This window comes from Gordionus sp. m RMFG-2023, chromosome 4 (genome assembly GCF_954871325.1).
Source record: "Gordionus sp. m RMFG-2023 chromosome 4, tfGorSpeb1-WG-v2, whole genome shotgun sequence".
NCBI lineage: Eukaryota > Metazoa > Nematomorpha > Gordioida > Chordodea > Parachordodidae > Gordionus > Gordionus sp. m RMFG-2023.
The window spans coordinates 382,681-409,534 of record NC_088778.1 but is presented as its reverse complement, the minus strand read 5'-3'; the positions used below and the strand labels follow the sequence as shown (position 1 = coordinate 409,534).

The following is a 26,854-nucleotide window of genomic DNA, read 5'->3' as shown; positions in this document are numbered from 1 at the left end:
GGAAAGACCCTAAGAGCTTCTGTATAAAATTACAGTTAATTGGGGCAAAAACTCTCTTCGCTTTTTAAATCTATCTATAAAACCTTTTACAATACTCATTCCTAGAATCCTATTAATCTATAAGAATTAATAGTTGGCTCAATCCTTGGGAAAAGACTTCATGTGTCTAATCTGAAGCCAACCTATTTGACAGGTTTAGTGATGCGGCTCCCAACATTTTAGTATAAATATTACTTAAATTTACACAGAATTTTCTTAATTAAGTCATACATTTTTTTTTACTATAATATAATATTGAATAAATCTTCTAAGCCACTTATGAAACCGATTTTAAAAATGAAGCGACTATTTCGCGAATATATGCATTTTTAAAGCTGTAGTAAATTGTGAGAGAGTGACGAGGCGGAGTTAATGTGCCGCCAATAGATTTAATATGACCCTGTTCTTGGGAAGGGTTGGGGTTAAAGAAATATAAAGATATGGGTTGTGTTTAATATACTATATTATATATTTAATATAAATGAACCAATAGTCACCCATTTACCATACCCCCAGTATAAAAAATTAAATTTAAATATATTCATTTATTAGTTATCATTTTTTATCGTATTATTGTAAAAAAAAAATATATATATATTAAACCCGACTAAATATAAATATTATTTAAAAAAAAAATATATTGTATATTATTATGCGAAATGATTAAACTTAGACTTTACTAACACATAAGTATACAAAGTCACATAACATAATTTATAATAAATAATCGATTTAAATATAAATTTAAAAAAAATAACAAGTCCTTAAAAAAAGCCATGTTTTTACAAAATTTAATATCAAAATTTTATAAAATAAAGTAGTGTTGTGAAAAGGTTCGTTTTGAGCCGATGTTTAAAAAAGGCTAACTCAATATCTTCCAAAAAATAAATTATGCTCATAGAAGGAACAAGGGTCTTTAGGCATACATTGAAATATCTAGGCTTAAGCAATATTTTTTAATCGCCTCAAAAAGAGCCGTTTAAACAACACTAAAAAAATAAAGTGAAATAGATGTGATTTCTTATTATTAAAATTTATATAATAAAACAATATTAATTTTTAGGAGACTAGTATAAAATTTGTTATAATAAAACGATAATTCAGTAGAGATGTGGTGGAAGGCGAGATTCGGATTAATTTTGGGGGTGGTATGGGGCAAATCAAAACGGGGTTGACTAATTCATACAAAAAATAAAAGAAAGAGAGTAAATGCATAAATTTAGGAAGTGAAAAAAAAAACAAAAAATAAAGAATATATAAATTTTTGCATTTTGTGCCAAAAAATTGCACTATTTTTTTTATCTTTTTTTTTCGTAGCAATTTGGATTCGCGATAATAATTGACTATTATATTTATTTAATTTTTTTAATAAGAAAAATGCAATAATGTTTCATTTGTTTTAAGAGACGAGTACGTATAAAAATAAAATGTGGATAAATTTCTAATACTTAGATCACGTAAACTTGTAAGACGCGTTGCGTCACTTGTTGATCACCCATCTGATTTTAAAGTTTTTAGGGGATGTCAAGTTTAGAGGAACACGTGACCGGATGTATAAAAATAATAAAAAAAATTTCCCGGAAATTGGACAAAATAAAATGTTGGCAAATATAAATTTTTATTATTATTATTATTCTTCATATCTTGAGAGGGGGCCAGTAGTCGATGTAGTACCTCTGAACGTTTCCTTCGAACAATTTGTCTAGCCAATCGGGAAAGCCTCTCAGCAATTCTTCCACCATAGCGGAAGTGAAATGAGAATTATGATGATGGCGTTGAGATTCTGCCACTTTGCCGGAATCGTGTTCTTTAATAATATTATTTATATATTAGAACATGTTAGTTTTTGTATTTCGAATATAGGATTATTTGCATATATAAGAGGGCCCAATTAAAATAAACTTCTTTTTTTTTCTTTCATTCTTTCCTTCTTTCTTTCATGAAGGTAATGAGAAGGCGAAAGCTTGGACTCGCAAACCATTAAAAAAAGATGAAAGATAAGAAAGGGTGAGATGATTAAGGAGATAATTTTATTTACGAGATCGTTGACGAGAGTGTGATCGGTGCTTCTTGGTCACTTTGACAAGCGGTTCTTTGGCAATCGTTCGAGATTGAAGACTTCGAAATAAATGGCATTTATTTTATTTAATGGGGGAAAAAAATATATAAAGTATTATCTTTTCAAATCTGTTAAGTATGTTTTAAATCGATAATTACGACTTCACCCTTTTCATAGCTCATTTTCGATTTTTTTTTAAAAAAAATTACCTTTCCTCATCACCCCCGTTCCGATTGGCGGTCTCTTTCACCCAATCAGCGCTTTCCTCGTTCGTCCCGTCGTTACGATTGGTCGTAGAATCCGGGCAGTGGTTGGCGTCGTTGATGTGAAGGGAGGAATAAGAAGGGGGCGGAGTCAAATGAATCTTGTTAATCTGTTTGCTTAAGCAATTATCAGCAGCTTCGTGGCTCCTCCTTACCGCACCGTTATTACTCTCATGGGTTTCCTGATCATCATTTTGGTCCAGCAAATTACTTTGGCCAATCTTGACCTTGATTACTTTGCTTCTGGTATTTAGGATAGCATCTATAAAAAATAAAGATTACTTTTGAAAGATCTTCGATATTTTTTTCCCCACATAATTCAACTATTTTAGTAAAAATATAGCCAATTTAAAATAACCCAATTTGTAAAAAACCAAAGTCAGTCAATTTTTATAAAACAGCTGTTGCAGTACGATGACCGCCATCCGCAAATTGACAGTTTTCATATTAGATCTAATAACCTTTTTCGATGATTTTCTCGAAATTTCAAAATTGAATCCAAATAAGTATTTCAATACCTAAAATCAAGTATTTGCAAAGTACGGAAGAATTACTCGAATTTATAACTTGTCAATATATACCAGAGACCTGCAAAAAAATTTTCAGCCCCGGCCCGTGTATATTTAAAAAAATTAAAATACAATCGTGATGTTAATAAAATACGTGAAACAATAACATCATTCGCATTCAGCTATTAAATGTTCCCACATACAGTAAAAACCTCCATATGTTACCATCTCTTCGTATTCTTCATCTCTATAGCGACCCTTTTACTTGGATCCTTTGACATTACAATTCTAGGTGACCAGCTAATGAGTCCCCATTGACTGATAACTATATAGAAGTTTTACAGTAACGCAAAAAAAAACATGAACAAACATTAATATCTTTTAACGTAACAATTAGTTGGATGAATAATATTTAATTTACTCAACAAAAAATTATCAAACCACCCAAATGATATAAATTATAATTTGTAGGTAAAAAAAAAGAAGATTATAAAATATTTGAAATTTCGGAAAAAAAGAAAAGCCAAATTTATTGAAAGAGCTATATTATATAACATATATCTGTAATGCCCATGGCGGCCAAAATTTTTGTATATATATATTTGATGAATTCTGATATTTCAAAGAGGTTATTATCAATAAGATGTAGTGTTATTAAATTAATCTAACCACTCCCCGTTGGTGTTCAACAACAGATATTTTGGTTTAGGTCTTGTATTTAAAAAAATGTTTTTAAAAACCAGGCCAGGATGGGTAACCTCAGTAAAAAAAATAATTAAACTGGTCCAAGACGGGCGCGGACCTGAAAATTTTGCTATTGACGGTCCTCTGATATATGATATTGATAAAAATCATTCGAGATTAGCATAATTGGTTAAAGAATAAACGCCTGAAATAAATCGCAGTTTCAAACATCGATTCTTCAAATTAAATATGGCCGCCAAAGTTTTTGAAGCGAGAAAATTATGACAGCAAATCGTTTTTTTATAACCTAATCATTTTTTTTATATATAACGGTTCAACATATTACGAAACTGTAGATGATAAGGTGACAGCATGCCATTTAAACACCGTCACATTCCAAAGATATGTTCTGGCTAGCTAAAATAATCCCTTTTTAAATTCAAACTAAGCTTTAAAGTCGGAAAAAAATAAGGTTATAATTGGCTTTGAAATGTAAGTCATTTACCTGCAACATGTTTTAATATAGTTATATAGATGATATAATTGAAGGGAAAAAAAATCAACAAGTATTTTATTTTTTTTTAGTAACTAACCCAAATCCTCGTTATCATCGTCTGCCAAATCTGCCGGGTGACACGGGGGTCGCCATATTGCGTTGGAAGAAGGGATAGACGCCTCGTAATGACGCGCATGGTAGATACAGTAATATTTTCGGTAGCCATTGACAACGAGCACCGTTCCGACACAATTTTTTGGGTTTATGACCAACTTCCTGTTGTTACCTATGACCTATAAGGGGGGAAAAATTACTAAATGATTGACTAATATCTAGGAATGGGAAGATGGATAATCTACTTAGGGAGGAGTGGATATTGTATTTGAAAATTGGTGAGGATCTCATTGCTAAAACGGTCTTGGGGTATGTTAAATCAGCTTTGGAGGACAAAAAAAAACATGACGAGACTGGAACGTTAAGAAATGTTTGAGATTGTGGTTTTGATGTCCAAGGAGTTGGTTAAAAAAATCTCCTAAAAATTTCCCTTTTCCTATACTGACGACGCATTCATAATAATGTGTTAGAAGGCGTCGCTGAATCAGCTGGACCGGCCATTTTGGTAATTTTAAGAACTACTATTAAATTGATAACTTGCTTCCTTATTATCTCCATGATCAGGCAAATCTATAAAAAATTTAGCGCCAGGCATAGGAATAAATTGGCCTCTCGTATAAAAATTTTAATGATGATTATGGGAAATCAAAATGGCGTCCCCAGCTGTTTTCGTCTTGATGTACACTTTTAATGAATGAAACGTCAGTCTAAGAATTATTATACGTCATTGTTATTAGGTAAAGATGCGGCTCAGCGGTGTACAAAATATTTTGACGAGGCCATGTCGAAGTTTTCATAAAAAAATTATTTTACAGCTGTGATGATTAGGGAAATTTATTTCGCGCCAAAACAACTGGTGAGGAATGTTTGATGGGCAGGATTAAAAAATAATTAGAAAACTTGGGCCAAAAAAATAAGATCAAACCACCAGCAGTAATTGATTTTACCTTGTGGATTAAAACGGTTGGAATCATCTAGAAAAAAAATCTACACTTCAATGAGGGTGTTTCAGTTCACTTCAACATAAAGCGATTGGTCAGACTTAATGATCAAAATATGGAGGTTACCAAATTTGGGGAATTTTCGAGAATATTTTTTTGATTTAATTTATTAGATTATTTATAATTAAAATGAATTTTTAATTTTCAAAATTTACTTGTAACAGTAACCGTCTGTACCAAGATATGTATTTGCTAATCATAACGAACCCAAACATCAGACTTACGTTCCTTGAGGATAAAAATAAAATAAAAAGGAAGAGAAAAGTTAGATGAAAAAAAAAATTGTGCCAAAACTTATCATGATAATATGTATTCTCCATCATTGAAAAGATAAGAATAAGTCATCAATAACTCCATTTTAAATTATTATCGATGAATATACATTGTATTGGCGGAGCGTTCAGCCCCTTCTCAAAATTTGGAGAGGAAAAGTGAAAGAGTTAGCGGAGGGGCTTGGTCCGCTGTAGCCTCCTTGGCAATGCACCCCTCTTAGCCTTCTTTAGTCCCATAATCAGTAGCGTCACTAGAGACCTAAGTCATTTTAAAATGTTAGCTAAAACAAGGTCTTTTGAGCCCCCTGAGATTGTTAAAGGCTAGAGTTGCTACTGCCCACATTGTCAGTAGATAGAACATTAGTCAAATATTATGGTGTTGCTTAAATAAGATCCATAAGAGAATAATTGACTCGATGCTCATATGTTTAGCTTGGAATAAAAATCCTTCGAATTTTATTATTTCACCCAAAGGTACTGACAGTGTCATTAAGTTGTAATGAACGCCGAACCAATGTCATTGAACCACCATCATTCTAAATGGCTTTAAAAAACCCCCCAATAATTCGCGTTCATAAAAGGCGGTCCAACAATCGATTAAAAAAAAATATGCGGAACTTTAGAGTGATATACATATCTTTACTTGGATTCTGACGGTTCTAGTAAAATAGCCGCGTTGAGAGGTTTTTTTTTTAAATTTAAAATATACATATGAAATTAACGTATTTATTTAGGAAAAAAAAATACAGTTTGCATTTAAATCATTGATTTATTTTAAAAAACAAAAAAATCGGATTTTTTAAAAAAAAAATCACATTTTTTTGAAAAGTTAGGATATCTAGGTGACCAAAGATTTAAACGTTTTCCCGCATCATTTATTCGATATATTTTATTATGAAAGAGGAATACCTTTGCATATTTTAAAATTACAACGGAAAAGGAAGTTAAATTTTAAAAAACATTTTTACAAATATAAATAAAATTTAAATTAAATAATTCGAAAAAGAAATGTTTATAATTATAAAATTGTTGCATGTGCGCTATTATATATTTAAATACTTAAATAATTTATATTTAAAGTTCAGTGAAATTTATTTGTATATCTCAGGGCAACAAAATATATATATAAATTAATATATATTTTCATTTTTTTGATCACTTGCTTTTCTTTTTTAATATATAAAAATATATTGTAAATTACCATAATCGTTCCAATTTTAATCTTCAAGACTATAATTTCATATTGTGAATTCCTCCTTAACTTATTCAATACAATCACACATTTTATTCTATTCTATTTTTATATTATTCATTATGGTGGAGGATAGAGGCATGATGTAAAGATCAAGGTATTATTGAAGACGTTGGATCTAAAATTTTTTGCGGAGAATATTGTAGATGAAGCTACAAAAAAATATAAACTATTCGAAACATTGGATAAAGAGATGGCTGTGAGTATCATGGATAACATTGATAGTTTATCATATCAACAAATGAAAGATTTAATACAAAAGAAAGTTGAAAAGAACAAGATCACGCGTATTTTGGAGTTGTTCAATACAAAACCGGACAGACTTGAGTCTTCCAGAGAGTATTTCGATAGACTGAAAGGGTATGGTTCGGGGCTCAATCCTGAATTTTTGTCGGTGCAATTTATGTTGAATTGTCGTAATGAAAAGCTAAAAACAAGGTTGATTGAAGAAAATACTACAGAGATTAGTATTATAGAGGACATTGTTGTCAAATTTCAATCGTTGGAGATTAATAATAATAAAACATATGTAGATAAAGATTCTTGGAGAAGAGAGGATAGAACCGATTGGCAAGGCTATTCGTCTTGGAAAGAGAACAAGCAGACTTTTAAGGCCAACAACAACTACAATTTCAAAAAACAAGAAATGATACAAACGTCATATATTTTGAGGCCAAGGAATAAGATAAATTTTATTAATGATTTTATGATTAATATGCAACTTAATAATCTAAATTTTTCTTTTTTGATAGATACGGGTTCTCCGGTGACATCCTTGCCCATTAAAGATTTTGAAAAATTGGAGAATTATGAAGAATTTGAGTTGGAAAATTGTTCTAAAAAATTATTCTCTTATGAGGGTTCTCCTATCACAGTCGTTGGTCAGGTCTCGAATATTAAGGTTAAATATTTGAATACAAGTAAATATTTAAATTTGTATGTATTGGATGGGGAGGAACCACCGCTATGTGGTCAAGACTGGATTAAAGAATTTGACATAATCAAATTCAACGTTGATGTAAACACTATTAATAAGAATGAGATAGGAGATAGGGTAAATTTTTTAACTTTTAACAATCCTTTCAAAGATACTGATAAATTTTATAAAAAAAATTATGTCATTCAATCGTTATTTACTAAAAAAAAAGGGTATTTTGAAGAGAGTTGTGACATCAACAAGCTAATTAAGAAATTTGACTGTGTTTTTAATGATAGAATTGGAAAAGTCAAGAATTTAGAAATAGACATTTTATTAAAAAATGACTTTAAGCCAAAATTTGTGAAGGCCAGGAGAGTGCCCTTCGATTTAGAAGAATTAGAAAACACTATAGAGCAATGGCGCCAGAAGGGAGTAATTAAGCCTGTCAGATTTTCACAATGGGCCACTCCATTAGTGTTAGTTAAAAAAAAGATAATACGTTGAGAGTTTGTGCTGACTTTAGAGTTACTGTAAACTCACTATTAGAAAGGTTCGAATATCGGCTTCCAAGGATTCATGACATATTTGCTAAAGTAGGTAATGGAAAGCTTTTTTCAAAAATAGATTTCTCATCGGCGTATCTGCAGATTCCTGTATCTAAAGAAACTTCCAAATTTCTGACCGTCTCCACACACAAGGGTCTTTTTCAATTTAATAGACTACCTTTTGGGCTTACAATATCAACTGCTTATTTCCAGAAGACTATGGACGAAATATTTGCTGTTATTAAGGGGGTCATTTATTATTTAGATGATTTGTTAATTTTTGGTAAGGATAAGTTAGACCATTTTTATAAATTGAAAATAGTGTTTGAAAGAATGTTGGAATTTGGGCTGATTGGAAATATAAAAAAAAGTGAGTTTTACAAAGAGAGTATAAAATATTTAGGTTATTTAATAAGTGACAAAGGCATACTACCAATCAAAGAAAAAATTGATCCTATAAGTACAATGGCCGAACCTAAGAATAAAGATGAATACATTCTTGGTTGGTTCTTATGAATTATTATTCTAGATTTATAAGAGACTTTTCTAAATTAGCAGCTAATTTATATGATTTACTTAAAAAGGGGTAATAAATTTTTGTTGGGGAATCAATGAAAAAAACTAGTTTTTACGAAATTAGAGAAAAATTGTGTAATGCACAATTCTTGCATCATGGGCAAGGATGACACCGGAGAACCAGTATCTATCATAAAAGAAAAATCATAATTATTAACTTGAAGGACAATCATAATATCATTAATAAAATTAATTTTATTTCTTGGCCTTAAATTATAAGGGGCTTGTATCATCTCCGTCTTTTTGAAATTGTTGTAATTGCTGTTGTTGTTGTAATTGTTGTTGTTGGTGTTGGCCTTAAAAGTCTGCTTGTTCTCTTTCCAAGACGAATTTGCCAATCGGTTCTATCCTCTCTTCTCCAAGAATCTTTCTCTACATATGTTTTATTATTATTAATTTCCAACGATTGAAATTTGACAACAATGTCCTCTATAATACTAATCTCTGTAGTATTTTCTTCAATCAACCTTGTTTTTAGCTTTTCATTACGACAATTCAACATAAATTGCACTGACAAAAATTCAGGATTGAGCCCCGAACCATACCCTTTCAGTCTATCGAAATACTCTCCGGAAGACTCAAGTCTGTCCGGTTTTGTATTGAACAACTCCAAAATACGCGTGATCTTGTTCTTTTCAACTTTCTTTTGTATTAAATATTTCATTTGTTGATATGATAAACTATCAATGTTATCCATGATACTCACAGCCATTTCTTTATCCAATGTTTCGAATAGTTTATATTTTTTTGTAGCTTCATCTACAATATTCTCTGCAAAAAATTTTAGATCCAACGTCTTCAATAATACCTCGATCTTTACATCATGCCCCTATCCTCCACCATAATGAATAATATAAAAATAGAATAAAATAAAATAAAATGTGTGATTGTATTGATATAAGTTAAGGAGGAATTCACAATATGAAATTATAGTCTTGAAGATTAAAATTGGAACGATTATGGTAATTTACAATATATTTTTATATATTAAAAAAGAAAAACAAGTGATCACAAAAATGAAAATATATATTAATTTATATATATATTTTGTTGCCTTGAGATATACAAATAAATTTCACTGAACTTTAAATATAAATTATTTAAGTATTTAAATATATAATAGCGCACATGCAACAAAAATTATATAAAAAAAAGATAATTGCATGAATTATGAGAGTTAGTTACGAATATTGCACAAAACAAAGATTTAGGAATACTATTGGTATACATTCCGATTTTAGAAATGTTTCGTAAAATTGTTTTGTTCGACAAGTTAAATTTTTTTTTGTGACAGACAAAACAATGCCATTTTGATTGGGAATCAGAGGATGAAATATGAGAAATCTGGTAATGGAGATGGGGGGGGGGAATAGATTTCACGTTTCAATCTTATGGTATTACCACGTGATGATAATGCCAGTAGCCATGGCATATTAGATGGTCATGACATTTGTAACCAAAAATTGGTGTATTTAGATAGAATATATCTTATTTTCCATGAGGGTCCAAAAAAGTGATAAACGCATATATTATTAGAAGAGATAGCTGAACATGATTATTTACCTAACAAAAGCCTGGCTATGAATGGGCACATCTTTATCCAGTTATGCACATACAAACTTGAAGAACCAAAAATCAAGGTTAGTAGTCAATTGTAGAAAAACAATTATTGGACCCGATGCCATTCAAACATCAATCACAAATTAATTTCAAATCAATCAATTAATTTTATACAATTAAAGGAAGCAATATAAAACAGCATGCATGCACATAAAGAACATAATGACGCCGGATCAATATTTAATTTTAGAATTAATAAAAAAAAATATTTGAATTATCTACCATCAACTCGTTTGATTTATTCATCATTGATTAATTGTGATTTATTCATCATTGATTAATTCTGATTTATTCATCATTGATTAATTGTGATTTATTCATCGTTGATTAATTCTGATTTATTCATCATTGATTAATTGTGATTTATTCAACAGGAACTTAGTCGCATGAATTAGATGATTAACGACAATGTTCAAAAAATTTAAATTATATCATAATAGGTATATTTTCACAACAGGTATTAATTGCAAACATTTTACAACCATTTAAAAAAAATAATATTATATTATAATAATGTACTTATTAAATAAATAATTATAATTATTACAACAAAATTTAATATATTTTATGTCTAGATCATTATATTATTTTAAAATAACAACACAAATTAGATTATTTTATTATAATATAATAATTATAATTTTAGTCTTATAATTAGCCAAAAATCGGATAAGTGCGAAAAAAATAAATAACTTTCAGTGCAAGAACCTCTCAAATATCCGGTTTTGACTCTATAAAAAGATCAGAGATCCCCGAACTGACCTGACAAGAGTTTGGTCATTAAAAAACAAAATCAAAACCCGGTCGAGTCAAAAAACCGCCCGACATGATTTGAGCCCGAAAAAAAATTAGGCAGCACAATATTATGATCAAAAAAAAAATTCTAACTTTCTATAAGGATGCAGGATGTGAGAGAATTTGTCGAGTAATTTGTCTTTGGTTGGTTCATCCAAGAATATGAGGATCGTTCTGCAACCGGGTTTGAGTAGTCTGACAAGAGCATTGTAGGTTCCCGGTTTAAGCTCGTGGAATATCATGTCCTGATTTATTATTCTTAAACGTTTGATGATAAAAAAATAAATAGGAGAAATCTTAGTAGCTGTGAAAGTTACTTCAAAAAAAAGTAACGCGTTACTCGTAATCTTTTGCGATACAAAAGTAGCGCCGTTACTTTTATGAATGCTACTGCAAAGCGCTTGTTAAATTATAAGAAAACGCCGCTGGGCCCTTAAAATACGGGCCAGATCGAGGGCGATCCGGGAGACGTGTTCCGGGCCTCCGGTTCCCTTCTTCTATATGAGCACACGTTATATAAACTTTAAAATCCTCGAGTAAAAAAAAATTAGAATTATTTTTTTTTATAAGCCTACAAGAAAAAAAATGGCATCGACAATATATTTGAGCATGCGCCCATAAGAAAATATTTTAAAAAAATGACTTATTTACCTATTGGGTAGTTTGACGGGATTATTCCTGTTCTCTTCCGCTATCTTGTCTTCCTCCAATTTACTTGTGGTTTATTGAAATTTTTTTTTTTAAAATAAAATTAAATTTTTAAAATAAAATATTTCCAATGTGAACAAATATAAAAGATAATATTTTTTGTTCTACCAACATTTATATAGTTTCTGCCTAATAAATCTCGGAATAAATTAATAATAATAAATTTTTTTAAAAAAATATTATTTTTAAAGACGATTTCTAGGAAAATTCCCCTGGTGAGGAAATTCTTAAAATATCTTTAGAGATGAAAATATAAAACATTCGTGAAAAAATTCTGAGAAATTTGTTTTATAAAAAAATAAATAATAATTTATTAACAAGAAAAAACAGATATATTACTTGGAAAAAAAAACTATTAATTATAAAAAACAAATCATTTTTTGAAAAATTCATGTTTTTTTATATTTCACGAGGAGTAAAATAAAACCACTAAATGATCTTTTTTTCATTCCAACTTTAAAATCATTAGCCGATTTTCTATAAATACTCCTACATTCCTAGTGAATCAAAAAGATGGCGATAATTTTACCGTGACGGATTTGATTCATTTATAACTTTCTAATTCTCAAACGCGTCCCCCCAGACGACTAAAGAAAATTTCTTTGTTTTAAAAAAAAAATTAAAAATTGCGGACAATAAAATTCTGGAAATTTTGTAAACCAAATTTAAGAAACGCGGGTTCGGTCTGAAAACCGGTCCCAGTAATCGACCGGAAATTGCGTGATCATAAATATCCGGTTAGAAAAATGAATCATTTATAAATAAAAATAATAATGATTTACACTAAATAAGCCATGAAATACCCGCCACCCAGCACGAACACGAAGCTAAAAATGACCGAAAGAACCGTCAGGGCGTCGTCTTTCCCGAAATTCTTTTCGCTATTGTGACGACCGCTGACCCCGTGGATTTTGTTCATCAAGCGATGCGTGGATTTGGAGACGAACGCTTTAGCCTTTTTGTAAGCCCGCGTTACGAGGTGAGGCTTGAATTCGTCCACTACGTAATCCTGGAGGCGGGAGGTAGATAGGCTCAGACCGGGAAACAGAGCGGCTAGATCGATTTCTACTTCCGGGTATATATATGATTCCAATGAAATATAAATGACTTGAGGGAGGCAGGGAGGGGTTAAACGATATTTACGGTTTGGGTTGCCGTTTAGCAATCCTACATTTCAGAAGAAAAAAATGGTCTAGCCGAGAATCTATCCACCAACCTGCCAAAATCGGGTGGTGGGGTGGGTGAGGGCAAATACAAACTCTAGGGTCGTGACTAAAAAATGGCTCCTATAGATCAACGGTTTTATAATAAATATTCATGCTTCGTAATGTCGTTTCAGAACGACTCCACCTAACCCGTTTTCAATAAAATTGTTGAATTTATTCCTTTAAAGTCATTTAAAAAAATATAATGTCCATCGCGGGCGGAAGAGATTAACGCTGCGTTTTTCTAGAGATATAGCTTCTAGTTGTTTGAATATGGATTTTGCGTTTTTTTTTAAAGCTAAACAAAACGCTTTACCAATTTGCGATTTACCATTTATATAAAATATGTTATTTGAATTCAACGCTAAAATGTTATATTTTGTAAGCAATATATTTTTTTTTTTTTAAATATCTGATATAACATATTTATTTTTTAAATATAAATTATGACTCTAAAAAAAAACAACTGCGTCAAATTTAAACGCGTCACGTGACAAGTATACATCCGGCGTCGGTAAATAGCACAATACGGTAAAAACGATTTTCAATTTTTAAATATTTACATCTGGCAGGCCCAAAGTAGGGCAACCGGTTACTGAGGATTACTAAATAAAGATTATTAGCTATATTGGACGTAGGCCGGATGCAGGCTGGTATGCCAATCAAATAAGGATAGTAAATTCTGTTGTTTGCCATGACATACGAAATAATAAATGAATCACCTCGGAAATTCATGATCGAATATGACTAGGACAAGGTGAGTATGAGATGGCACATAAAAACCGGTGACTTGCATTACCATCTGTGGCCGGATTTTTAACCGAAAAAAAATTTTCAGACTCGACCCGAAACTATTCGGTCTTAAAATATTCTACCCGGGTATTTTATTAATTTCCGCTAAAAATAATATTACGGCTGACAATCTTCCCATTTATCAATATTTTTGGTTTGGGAAAAATTATCAAATAAAGACAAAAAAAACAAATGTTTAAAAAAAAAACTGTTTTATATTATTTGGGAAATTGTATTGATCGAAAAAAAAAAAATTATGATATTTTTATTGGGAGATATAATTTTTAATTTTATATAAAAAATATCTTTTATATTTATTGATTATTAAAATTATTTTGATATCAACATAATATAAAAAAAACAATTTTTTCCCTCATTCTCATTATTGTTGGATCCTCTAAATTGCTAAACGCGCAATCGAAGGGAATTTTAAAAGCTATAGTAGAAAGAAAGAAAGAAAGATAGAAAGAAAGATAGAAAGAAAGAAAGAAAGAAAGAAAGAAAGAAAGAAAGAAAGAAAGAAAGAAAGAAAGAAAGAAAGAAAGAAAGAAAGAAAGAAAGAAAGAAAGAAAGAAAGAAAGAAAGAAAGAAAGAAAGAAAGAAAGAAAGAAAGAAAGAAAGAAAGAAAGAAAGAAAGAAAGAAAGAAAGAAAGAAAGAAAGAAAGAAAGAAAGAAAGAAAGAAAGAAAGAAAGAAAGAAAGAAAGAAAGAAAGAAAGAAAGAAAGAAAGGAAGAAGTCATACCCTCTCTATAATATTATAATTATATTTTTCGGATCAGTAAAGCATTCGTGAACAGTTTCTAAGATCTGTTTAAAGAATCTGTTGGAAGAAAGTTCTAACAAACCTTTCTTTACAAAACAAAGTTTAGCTTGAAGCTGGTTTGGAGCAATTTTGAAAAAAAAAACAAATACATATTATTGCCAGTGTTGAAAAACCTGAAGTTCTGAATGTTCCAGATTCAGGCTTCAAACTCAGTTAAAAAGCATTCGAGAAAGAAATAAACCTTGAATCGTACAAAATTCTAAGCAATAAAGCATCCGTTCTGAATAGCTAAAAATTTAAGAATCTCGCTTATATCTTCCTTAGCAATATCGAAAATAATATTAATAGATGCTGCCCAGGAAATAAACTTGAAAATGGGGAAAATACATCAAATATTTCCAAATTTGGATCTTCTAAAGATATTTTCCCCCATTCTTATAAACCATTAATTTAAATATTTTTTAAACTAGTGTTTATACTTCCCCTAGCTTAGCATCCACATAAGTATTTCCAATATTGCTTTACAATTCTTCCTAGAACTGTGCATGCGAGAATTCTCAATTCTTTAACCATTTTTTTTGTTTCAGGATATTTAGAATCTAATCGTTTGTATCAAGAGACCCTGCAGAGGTACCGTTTGCAAGGCTCGGCCCGGATTTTTAAAAATATAATGGCGATTAAAAAAATCCGGCCCGGCTCGATTTTTTATAAAGGCGATTAAAAATATTCGGCCCGACCCGGCTCGAGTATTATTTTAAAAAAAAATTCAGACTCGGCTGCCGGAAATGAACTTAAATTTCCCGCGAATCACGGAAATTTTAATTCTAAAAAAACTTTCGCATTTTATAAACAACATTACTTACACCCCCCCCCCCCCCCGTCTTATACAATTTCAATTGAATGAAAAATAATAAATCTCCCAACTCTCCTTCAGCAATGAAAATTTGGTCAATTTTATCGACATTCAAAGAATGCTCTTGGGTAATCTCAGCGCAGATTCAAATCTCAACAATAAATGAATTTTATAAATGGAAGCAAAAAATTAGTAAAATTTTGATACGATAATAATTAAAACCCTTAAAATACAGGACATTTTTTTATATATAAATGAAAGATTTAATACGCAGCCACTGCATAAGGTAAGGCTTAATTCTAGATCCGAAATTTCAAAAGTCGTAAGTCTTTATGAAGCGAAGCTATGAAATGGAAGATATATATTACAGCAACCTCTAATCTAAAATGATATAAATTTAGATGCCATGCATAAAGTGAATGCCAACTATCATTTTATAACTTTCCCAATTCTCCTTACACAGATAAAAAAAAAACTCCCGTATATTAGAAAGGAAGCATTTAGAGAAATTTCTAGATGATTCTGATTAAGCATCAACATCTAAAGATGAAAGTAGATTCATCGCTCATAAAACGATTAACGGTGAGATTATTTTGTAGTTTTTTTGGAAGCTAGTAAAAAGATTTGTCAGTTTCAGCAGGTTCGGCATCTAATGAAAGATTATTTTCTATAACCAATCACTTGCAGAAAGTCGAACATGATTGGAAATAAATAAACATGGCCGTTATCAATTGTAATTGGTTCGCGTTATTAAATATGGGATCGGAGAAAAATATAAAAAGTAAATAAAGTTTCGAGAAATTTATAAAAACGCCGCGAATTCTCGGGCGTTACGGTCGCGGTCAAAATATTGTCTTTCGTGAGCGGGCGGGTTTTAGGTCAAAAGTTTTAAATTTGTCCTTTATGACTCGAATCAAATAATCTATAAATATATATATATATCCTCTAAAAAAAAACTATGAAATATAAAATAATGAATGTCTATAAATTACCTAATGTATCATCCTCGGCGGAATCCGCGGCGGTGGTACGAGCCTTCATGAAATACCTGTAAAGGAAATTGTTATCGTTTCCGTCCTCGCTTTCCTCCGCTTCTTCGGATTCGAGATCCTCCGAATTTCGATCGACTACGGGGAGCTGACGCGAATGTTTACCGGAGTAGAGTTCCCGATAAATTCTGCCGCCGAATAACTCGGGACGCAAGAGGGAAGCAAAAAAAAGGTAGAAATCGTGATACCACGAGGAAAAATGGTGGTCCCTCTTCTCCGACGAACTGGGAGGGGTTGGAGTGTTAGTGAAGGATTTCCATTGGGTTTGCATAGCATTTTTGAGGTAATTGAATGCTCTGGCATCCGGGAAGGCCGTGTTTTCGAAGAGCATATCGTAACCGGAAAAGGGTTCAACGGTTGGATCCCTGGCGTAATCCTTGCGGAGTGACGGAAGAGACGGGTGGCGGATTGGTATCAAATCTAATCTGTACCTGGTTTCCCCTAAGGGGAGTTGAACGAGGGAAAGGATAGGCATGAATACAACTTTGTTATTATTATGGTTAGAGGGCTCTTTGTTTGGCTCAGAATCGGAATCGAAAGAAGTTTTAATATGAGCATATTTGAGTTTGTTAGCTAAGAAGGTCATAAAATATTGTCTTTTCTGATCTGTCATTATGGAATTCAACAGGGAATCAAGAAATTTGGCCTGCCTCTGCAGGGATAGGTAGGCTATCGAGTAATTCAATTTTTCTTTAACTGAATGGCTATTTAAATTGGAGAGTGTGTCCATGGTGCTTAGCAGGGCGTACGACGGACCGGAATTGTTTAAATTAATCTTGCCTGGATTAGAGTGAAGAAGAACAAGTTTGTTGAAATCCTGATCGTCGATCAGCAGCAAAGAGCACATTTTGGCACGAGTATGGAGACGAGTAGGTATTCCTTGCTGATGCTGAGTCTTTGGAAGTTCGTGATATTTAACCGAAGGGCATGCAGCGGCGAACATCAGTTCGTCAGTTATCCTGGGTAAACCCTGCAGCAAGGAATGCTGATTCCGAAGGCTTACAATATCTCTGACTTTTGGAGCCATTTTAAAGGGTATTGACCCACGAGGATAACTGATTTTGAACACGTTTCTCAAGACGAAATCAACGTAATTAGAGTTCTTCTCCTTGGAATCCCACGAGGAATACGATAGCAAATAGAGGTTCCTATGCGAGGCGAAGAAAGGATCAAATCCCTTCGCAAAATTTTTGTAATAAAGGTTCTCACTGCAAACCCGATCAGCCGCTTCACTGAGTCGTAAAAGCTGGGAAAGCTCGTTCAGAGTAACGAATATCTCCTCGGTTTTAGATTTAAACCTTGGATCCCCGAGCAAGCAACCTATACCGTATTGTTCGAAGAGCGAACTCAATAACCCGCCACTCCCTTTTTCGAGCACCGGACCGGTGAAGTCATTGGCAGGGTAGTACACGTTGATAAAAATTATACGCGCCCAATGCTGGAGCCTGTAAGCTAGCGCCAAATATTTCAAAGTCCGGGCCCGGTTCAGCACTAAAAGCGTTTGAGATTTTGAGTGGTAATCGTCATTGTCACCATTCTTATTAGGATCGGGAGTTTCTTTGACAAAATTGACCCGTTTGAGAGATCCAGAGGAACCGATTTTATAGTATTGTGGTGACACAATCAATATTCGTATTTTGTTGTCCTTCAAAAATGGTCCGTAATGCAGGAATGAATCGGAATTGGTATAATTTTTTTCAAAATTATAGACATAATGCAATTCCCTGTAAGCGAGATTATCGACTGAGTCAACTGAACCTGAATATCCGCTCATTTCCGATAAGAACAAATTATTACCTACGAATCTAATTAGAGCCAAAAGTGTTTTAGTGACAATGGTTAATTTATTAGATCGACGGTAATCGCTGTCTCCGAATGATTCAGGAGAAAGCAATTTTCTGAGCATTTCATTTCTATACAGAGTACCCTTATCGAGATTGCCTTCATCCTTTTTGCCAAATAGTCGAAACAGATCTGAATATTTGTAATTGTTAGAAGATATTTCTGATTCCTCGAAGGTGTCATAGTTTCCGAAATTGAACACTTTGATTTTCCCATTAGTAATACCTACAAATGATGGACCAACACGTCCTACATTCAATTTTTTGACAAGCTCAAAGTTCTTATAATTATTATCAACAGTATATACGTGTATGCCTAAATATATAGAAATTTGTTTTTAGTACAATCTGCAAAGCTTTAAAAATTATAATGGGGGGGGGATAGGCTGGAGAATTATAAGTAAAATGTTTAGCAGGGAATAAACTGGCATGGGCATTAAAATTTTAAAAAATATTTATTTGATTTTGGTTAGTGTTGCTACCAATTTTTTAAAAGGTTAGCTCAATATTTTCTCCAGATAAATATTGCCTAATCTTCGAGATTTTTATTAATAGATGTCAGGACATTTGTGCCATCTATGAACAAAATCTACATTCCCTAATATTTTTCTGGGTTAAATATTGAGCAAACCCTTTTTAAAAAACGAGTCAGCTGTTTAACAAAACTAATTTTGGTTTTTGAAAATACTTAGTTCTTTGTATTTTAACTTAAGAGATATTTAATTAAAATATCACTGTACATAATATAGTTAATTAACCAGAAAAAAAAATATTAAAAAATTTCCTGAAGATCATAAAATTGATGATATTTTTAAAGAATATCAAAATAAATTTTTTTTTAAAAAAATATGTGTAATTTTATCATGATAGATTTTTACGCATTAAATCAAAAAAAAAGAGGATTAATTTTTAAAAGATTTTTTGCAAAATATATTAGGAATTTTAGATAAAATTTGAAATTCCATTTGAGCGTGTTCAAAAAAATCTTAATTTAATAAAAATATGCAGAGATCTAAATCTTTTAGTGTTGTTGAATGGCTCACCTATTTTTAAAAACGGCTAACTCAATATATCATCCTGAATAATGTTACGCAAGCCTGAAGATTTTGTTTGTAGAAGGAATCAAATGTTTGGACACCTATCAGCAAAATCTCAAGTCTTAAGCAATATTTTTATGGCTAAAATATTAAGTTAGCCATTTTTAAAAATCGGCTCAAAATGAGCCGTTTAACAACACTACAAGATTTTTCATTTTTGAACAAATGTTAAACTCTAAATTTACAAAAAAAATCAAACAAGTTATTTATGATATGATTCAATTACAAAAACTGATATCAAACACAATTTATAAAAGGTTATTGTAGAAATAGATAGAGGAAAGATATAGGTGTCTTATTTGGCATGAAAAAAAATTAATGGAAATTTTGTATAAAAAAAATTTAAATGGTCTGGGGCAGACATTTTGTAAAATTTTTACAGGCCAGGTTGAGCTAAGGAAATGTTAAATAAAATTGTAATGAGCAAGCCAGGCATTTTGAGCAAAAAAAAAATTCAAATGGCCCAAAATAAGATCAGGCCCAGCTACTTCGTAGATTTATAGTGTATGATAAATTTATTCTACCAGTGTTTTCCAAAACATATGACAATTGTTCTAATTGACTTTCATAATTGTAACATATTATGCATGTTTTACTGTATACAATAATAATAATGGGTAAATTATGACTTTTCTGTAAAATTTTGTTCTCAAAATAACTAATTTTTAAGGAGTAAATAAGATTATATATTTGTATTATACTTTTGATTTATTTTAATACTCTCATAAAATCCGTTTGTGGGAAAATCATAGTAATAATCAAAATTTTTAAACATTGAATGTAAGTATGAGGCTTGTGAAGAATCTGAAAAAATAATCTTCCTGTCCTTTAACAAGTACTTTTCATCATATAGTCTTCTTTCATTTTCATTTGAGAGTATCTTGATATACAAAAAATATTTTATTGGAAACTCTTAAATTATACTTGATATGCCTCATTCAATTGAAGCATGCTATTTTGTGACTTGGAATCCTTATTTTTATCTGGATGGCTAAAAAGTTATATTACATAATTATTTGTAGAAAAAGAGAGAATTTACAATTCAATTGCTTTTTTTCTATATGCTTTCTTAATCTCCCTCAAGGAGGCATCATGGGATACTCCTATTCTTTCATAAGGATCAAAAGAGTATCCACAATTTACGACATCTATGATCAGAGGAGTTAGGATTAAGTACAAAGATAGCCTCATGCCATTCACAAAATATTTTTTCATGGATGGCTTAGTTTATATTTTTATTAAGTGTTAACAGCTGATTGATATAATATTTACACAAATTATATAACTCGTTTCTGCGTATACCGATGAGTTAATAAAACGTTTATTGAAAATATTTAAGTGTATTATATTTAAATTTATTTTGACTAAAAATATGATTATATAAAAGCGATATGCTAAAATTGAATGACTTATAAATTCCTCTTAATGGCCATAGTCTTGTAACCAAAAATTGAATTTAGGGAAACAGCTAAGAAGATGATATTTTTTGGAACTTTTTTTATGGCATTAGAAATAAATTTGGAGACCAAATTTGCGGGGAGGAAAGTATTACCCCTCCCTTTAGTCTACGAGGCTAAGTGGCAAAAAAAATGTTAAGAAAAATAATTTTATCTATGGCTTAGGTTAGTTAAAATGAAAAAAGTGATGTTAATAATATATTTAATAATTAATTTATGGCGTGACGCCATTTAAAATATTGATTTGCATATAAATTGAGCTATAAAATTATGAATAAAAATTTTTTATAGCCTCATCATGCCATACACAAAATATTTTTTCATGGATGGCTTAGTTTATATTTTTATTTTTATTACAGTGTTAACAACTGATTGAAGTAATATTTACAAAATTATATTACTCGTTTCTGCGTATACCAACAAGTTAATAAAACGTTTATTGAAAATATTTATGTGTATTATATTTAAATTTATTGTGACTAAAAATATGATTATATAAAAGCGATATGTTAAAATTGAATGACTTATAAATTCCTATTAATGGCCATAGTCTTGTAACCAAAAATTAAATTTAGGGAAAAACTAAGAAGTTGATATTTTTTGGATCTTTTTTATGACATTAGAAATAAATTTGGAGACCAAATTTGTAGGGAGGAAAGTGTTACCTCACCCTCTAGTCTATGAGGCTAAGTGGCAAAATATATGTTAAGAAAAATAATTTTATCTATAGCTTAGTTAAAATGAAAAAGTGATGTTAATATTATTTATATATTTAATAAATAATTTATGGCGTAACGTCATTTAAAATATTGATTTGCATATAAATTAAGCTATAGGATTATGAATAAAAAATTTTTATTTCCTAATTAGGAATGTTTTTCCAGTCCATTAAAACAGTATTTAACACTTCCGACTATTATATCAGTGTCCCCTAACTACCAATGGGGTAAAAATGGGTACTCTGTCCCCACCTTTTATTTGGTTTATGTACAACTCACGTATTATATAATGTTAAACTTATTTACCTTCATATTAATTGATTGTCTCTAATATTTATATTTGCGATATTTTCATTTATTTTATATTATTTAGGTTTGAAAATAATATTAAATAGTATTATAAACAGCTGAAATATGTTTCATTCATTTATTTACTTAGTAATTTTTGTTTTTTGCTCAAATGGATGATACACAAAATGAATTAAAAGAGATTATCAAGAAGAAAGATGGCATGGAAATGGAACTTAAGAAATTAATGGAGGAATTAAAATCAGTACATACATTACCTTATTTACAATTTTATTGAATTAGAATAAAGATATTGGCATGACTGAACCACTTGTTGATTCAGAAGGCTTCCCAAGATCTGATATAAATGTATATTCAGTAAGAAAACTTCGTAATCAAATCATATGTAAAATTAAATATTATATATTCAACTTTCATGATTACCTTTATCTAAATAAGTTCTTAAAAATATGAGATCTTTAGAAGAGGATGTTAGCAAGAAGAGTTTTAAATAAATTAAGTAATATCATAAATTTCTTTTGAGTAAATTTTAATGATTTAAAAAATATATTAAAAGTTTAAATATTTTTAAGTTATATTATTTTAATTGAGGTAATGTAAAATATTTTATCTTTTTCTAGTTTTATATTTAATAGAATCACAATGTATTTTCAATTAATAGGCTTGCAAAATGATCTAAAAGACATCATGAAAGTAATCGAAGAGAAACTGTACCATTTACATAAGTTAGTCAAAGAAGATATGGAAATGAGGAAAAGAGCAGATAGTACTGTTTCCCAAGAAAAAACTACTTCTATTTCACATTAAACAAATCTAAATATATTTTTTTAGAATATTATTTTTCTATATGAATCATAGGTTGTTAAAACCTTAACTTTTAATATTATATATACCATTGAATATTAAAACTCTACCATTATAAGGTACTGATAATTCATTTTTTTATATTAGATTAGCATAATTTATTCAAATTGATTTAAATCATTTTTTTCTTCTATTATTTAGCATATAACTTATAATTTATTGCAAAATTTATGATAACTTAATTTTATATAGTGAGCTAATCCTGAAATCAATTTTTTTTTAATATTACAAACTCCTATGAAAAATCATTTAAATTATTATCGTTTAAATTTAAAGAAAAATTTGTATATTTATTTCTCATTGCACTTATTTAAATAAATTAATTTTACCATTTACATATAAATATTAATTTTATTCTAGTTTATAAAAAAAATTTTTTACTATTATAATTGTTAAATTTGATTTAAATTTTAAAAAAATCGATTTTTTAAATGTATTTTTGGCCATGTGCACATCTAAAACTATGTAAAGGGATAAAATATCTTCATTTTAAAAAAACTTTATATTTTACATTACCCCTTCATATTTTTATTAATTTTTGTTTATGTCCATTTAAATAAAAACAAATATAAAACAGGGTTTTTAAAACATATTTCAGCTGTTTTTTATTGGTCTATTGAGTGGTATTAGTGAGAATTTTATTAAGAAAATATCTTCATCATTACTTTATAGGCCAAACGGAATTTATGAATAATAAATTTTTTGAGGAAATATACTGATTAAAATAGGATGATATTTGGAGAAAATCATTGCCAAGATTTTTTTAAAAAAAACGCCTTTTTGTTATGTAGATAATTTCTGATGAGTTGGATGATAAATTATCCAAATTTTCTTAGAGTAAATATAGCGACGGTCTAGAATTGGAGTGCTCTACTCGACATTTTAAAAATTTTTGGGTTAGCAGTGGATGATAACTATATTCCCAAAATACATAGAAATAAAAACCAGATCATAAAATATTAATTTTTGCCAAAATTATTGTCAAAATTGATCAATAATTTTTTCTTATATTCTATTTTAAACTTTAATGTGATTTCATCATTTTAAACCTTTGCGCAAGTAGAGCGTTCCAATTCTAAACCGACGATATATATATTTAAAAGCGAAAGCTTTCAGAATTTCCAAGCATTAAAAACCCATTTAAAAATTATAACACTCCTCATCTCATGAAAAGGTGTTCATTGCAGCGAACGTGATGCTAAGTAGTATTGTTAAATGGCTGCTAACTCAATATTTCATCCAGAAAAACTTCACGCAAACCTGTAGATCTTGCTCATAGAAGGAACGAAGGTCTAGACATTATATTATTGAAATCTCAAATATTTTCGGTGCAGCCTCTGCCTGGGTGTATAAATTTTTTTTTAAGATAATATGGTTTCGTAATTATATAAGATATTTGAAAGTGATTGAATGGTGATATATTCTGCGATTATACTGTCATATCCGTTGATATATAATTGACATTTATAGACGTTTTTCATTGATTTCTAATAAGAGATAGATAACATTTTTTTTATTATTATTCTTCTTTCTTCTTTTAGATCATGTGACATAATTATAGTGATATTTGGGGTTTGCAAATTTTGTAATATATAACTTTAATTATAAAATTAATTAATTTTTTTTTTAAATTCAAATTTAAAAATAATTACTAAAAAAAAAAAATAATATTTTGATTTTATTTATAAAAACTAGACGCCATATAACTTTCATTTCGAGTATAATTATAGTAATGAATTTATATATTCGAATAAATTCGAACCGGGCCGGTAAATTTCTTTAAAAAAAATTTGGGTTCGGGCCGGGTTTTTAAAATTGGGCCCGATGCAGATCGGTTTAAATTTCGAGTTCTAAATCCTTTACCGAGTTATCAGCCCTTTTTGACATTCGCATTTATATTCTTTTAATACTTGGGAGGTAAAATAACCGATCTGTAATCATAATAATATTAGTCACCCATTCCAGAAAGTTCTAGACCCAAAATTCATTTTATACCCGGTCCCTAATTTAAATATTAATTATAGTTATATTACATGCAATGTTGATTTTTAACCCTGTCCCCAAAGATATTTACCTTTCTCCTAAACATGTGATAAGCCATTTTATAAATGCGAAATTTAAGGCGATTTATTTTGTTATTTACGCGGTGCGTAAGCGGAAATTTTGTTTATTTTTTTTTTGTATATAATTATTGAAAGACGCTATTTTTCGAATTAATCATTTCTATTAGAATAAGGGTTCAGGGGGTGGGTTGGGTCTAGAGTTGCCTTCTAGGAGTTAGTTTGTTGTTTTGATTGAGAAAAAAGAACGTAAAAATGGAGTTCCATGTTATTAAGCACATACAACATAAAAATCTTTAAAAAAAAAACCTCATAGTCAATGATTTCATATAAAATAGTCTTCTAAATATGTGTATCGTTCTCAATATAATATCTATAATTATTGCGATGTGGTAAGGTCACGGTTTAATTTTAAAAAGTAAATTGCGTATCATTAAATTTTGTTTTATGACTATTTTTTTATGATTACGGCTCAAATTTGTAACATATTAATAATTATATTAGCTTTAATTTTGTAGACTTGTTATATCATTTTTTTTTGGCTATTTTTGTAAGAAAAAATTAATTGGCTGGCACCAAAAGTATTATTTTTTTTTGAGTATTTTAAAATTTTATAATTATTTTATTGTTGTAATAATTATTTAACGCTACGCGTTCGCTTTACCTCTCTTTGACTATTATTTTTGCAATTTTTTTAAACTGTAAATAAAAAATTACATCTTATATAAAATAAGGTTAGGGGGGGGGGGGGTTATCATAAAATGGACATTGCAAATTCATATTAGGGTTAGGGTTAATCTTATAAATACCGATATTGCAAATTTATATTAGGGTTAGGGGTAATCTTATCATAAATACAGATATTGCAAATTTATTAAAAAAAATATTTATAAAATCTTTTAAACCGATTCGAGTTGCAAACTCGGTTCTTTTAAAAACGAGTTACGAATTCGATACAAATACGAATAAAATAAAAATAACGCGGGTATGGTCTAGGGAAGAAAAAAAACTTGCCAAAATTTTGGGTCGAATAACAATAAATTCGAGCTAAGTAGTTCGGTGCTACTGGGCTAGTATATACTACATATTTAGAAAATAAGCCAGGACATACATGATTAGGGCAAAGTTATATCTACCCATACTTATTCTTGCAATAGTTCAAATGCAATAATAAATCTATGTGCGCACATATTTCTTAAAATTCGAATTTTGAGCGGGAAATACACTGAAATTTCAGGTCCATCAAGGCTCAGCCGATTTTTGACTCGCACTCCAAGGTTGAAATTTTTTGGCTCCGAACTTCAATACTTGGAGTCAGTTTGAGTAATCAATAGAAATTTACACGAAATCCATTATTAATACTATTTTTTTTCCCCCGATGTTTCTATGACCCACAAAAGAATCTAGTGTCCGAGCCAGAGTACAAATTAATTGTTCCAACCTATATGATGGCTAAGTAGAATATAATATAAATTTTATTTAACCAGATAAATATGATGTAAGTAATAGAAGTTTTAACCAGTCAAAATGAACATTCAAGGAAATCGTTAATTTGGGGAAATGTCAATTACGTAAATGAATGAATAACATGTGTAAGATTAAAAATAAATAACATGTCATTCTGATTAAAATTTCGTTGAAACTAATTGATTATTTAGGCATCTTTCGAATATCTAATGTTCGAGTTGGGTCTCGGAGGGTTACCTCTTACAGCGAGTCCGAGAAAACGGTCTCCAATATCCGAGACTTGGGTCAAGCAGCCCATACTTTCCGTCTCCAGTTACATTAGAAATTTTATTCTATATCTTTAGTAAAAAGTGTACGATGCATTAATTGTTTAAAAAAAATATTATACATAAATATATTCCGCTAACCAAAATTGGGCATATCCTTAAAAAAAGCATCCTGATAAGCAGATTCTTCATAACATAATTTTATCCCAGGCAGATATAAGTATCTTATTAAAAAGATATAAAAGGTATTTGTATCTTTT

General features: G+C 30.0%; 2 protein-coding genes across 2 annotated transcripts; one reads left to right on the top strand and one right to left on the bottom strand.

Moving 5' to 3' along the window:
• Nucleotides 1-823: 823 nt before the first annotated feature.
• LOC135928076 (uncharacterized) lies at nucleotides 824-20,659 on the bottom strand. Its single transcript, XM_065464411.1, has 13 exons — nucleotides 20,492-20,659; nucleotides 20,377-20,443; nucleotides 20,154-20,332; nucleotides 19,977-20,110; nucleotides 16,458-18,671; nucleotides 12,635-12,917; nucleotides 11,796-11,858; nucleotides 11,238-11,402; nucleotides 5,321-5,393; nucleotides 4,148-4,343; nucleotides 2,308-2,623; nucleotides 2,078-2,157; nucleotides 824-1,846 (listed from the first exon to the last, which is right to left on the bottom strand). The coding sequence occupies exons 1-13, from the start codon at nucleotides 20,641-20,643 to the stop codon at nucleotides 1,677-1,679; spliced, it is 4,092 nt and encodes a 1,363-aa protein (XP_065320483.1). The 5' UTR covers nucleotides 20,644-20,659; the 3' UTR covers nucleotides 824-1,676.
• A 1,384-nt stretch (nucleotides 20,660-22,043) lies between these two features.
• Nucleotides 22,044-23,373, top strand: LOC135928351 (26S proteasome non-ATPase regulatory subunit 9-like). The gene is made up of 3 exons (XM_065464798.1): nucleotides 22,044-22,181; nucleotides 22,220-22,322; nucleotides 22,599-23,373. The coding sequence occupies exons 1-3, from the start codon at nucleotides 22,089-22,091 to the stop codon at nucleotides 22,742-22,744; spliced, it is 342 nt and encodes a 113-aa protein (XP_065320870.1). The 5' UTR covers nucleotides 22,044-22,088; the 3' UTR covers nucleotides 22,745-23,373.
• The last annotated feature ends 3,481 nt before the right edge of the window (nucleotides 23,374-26,854 follow it).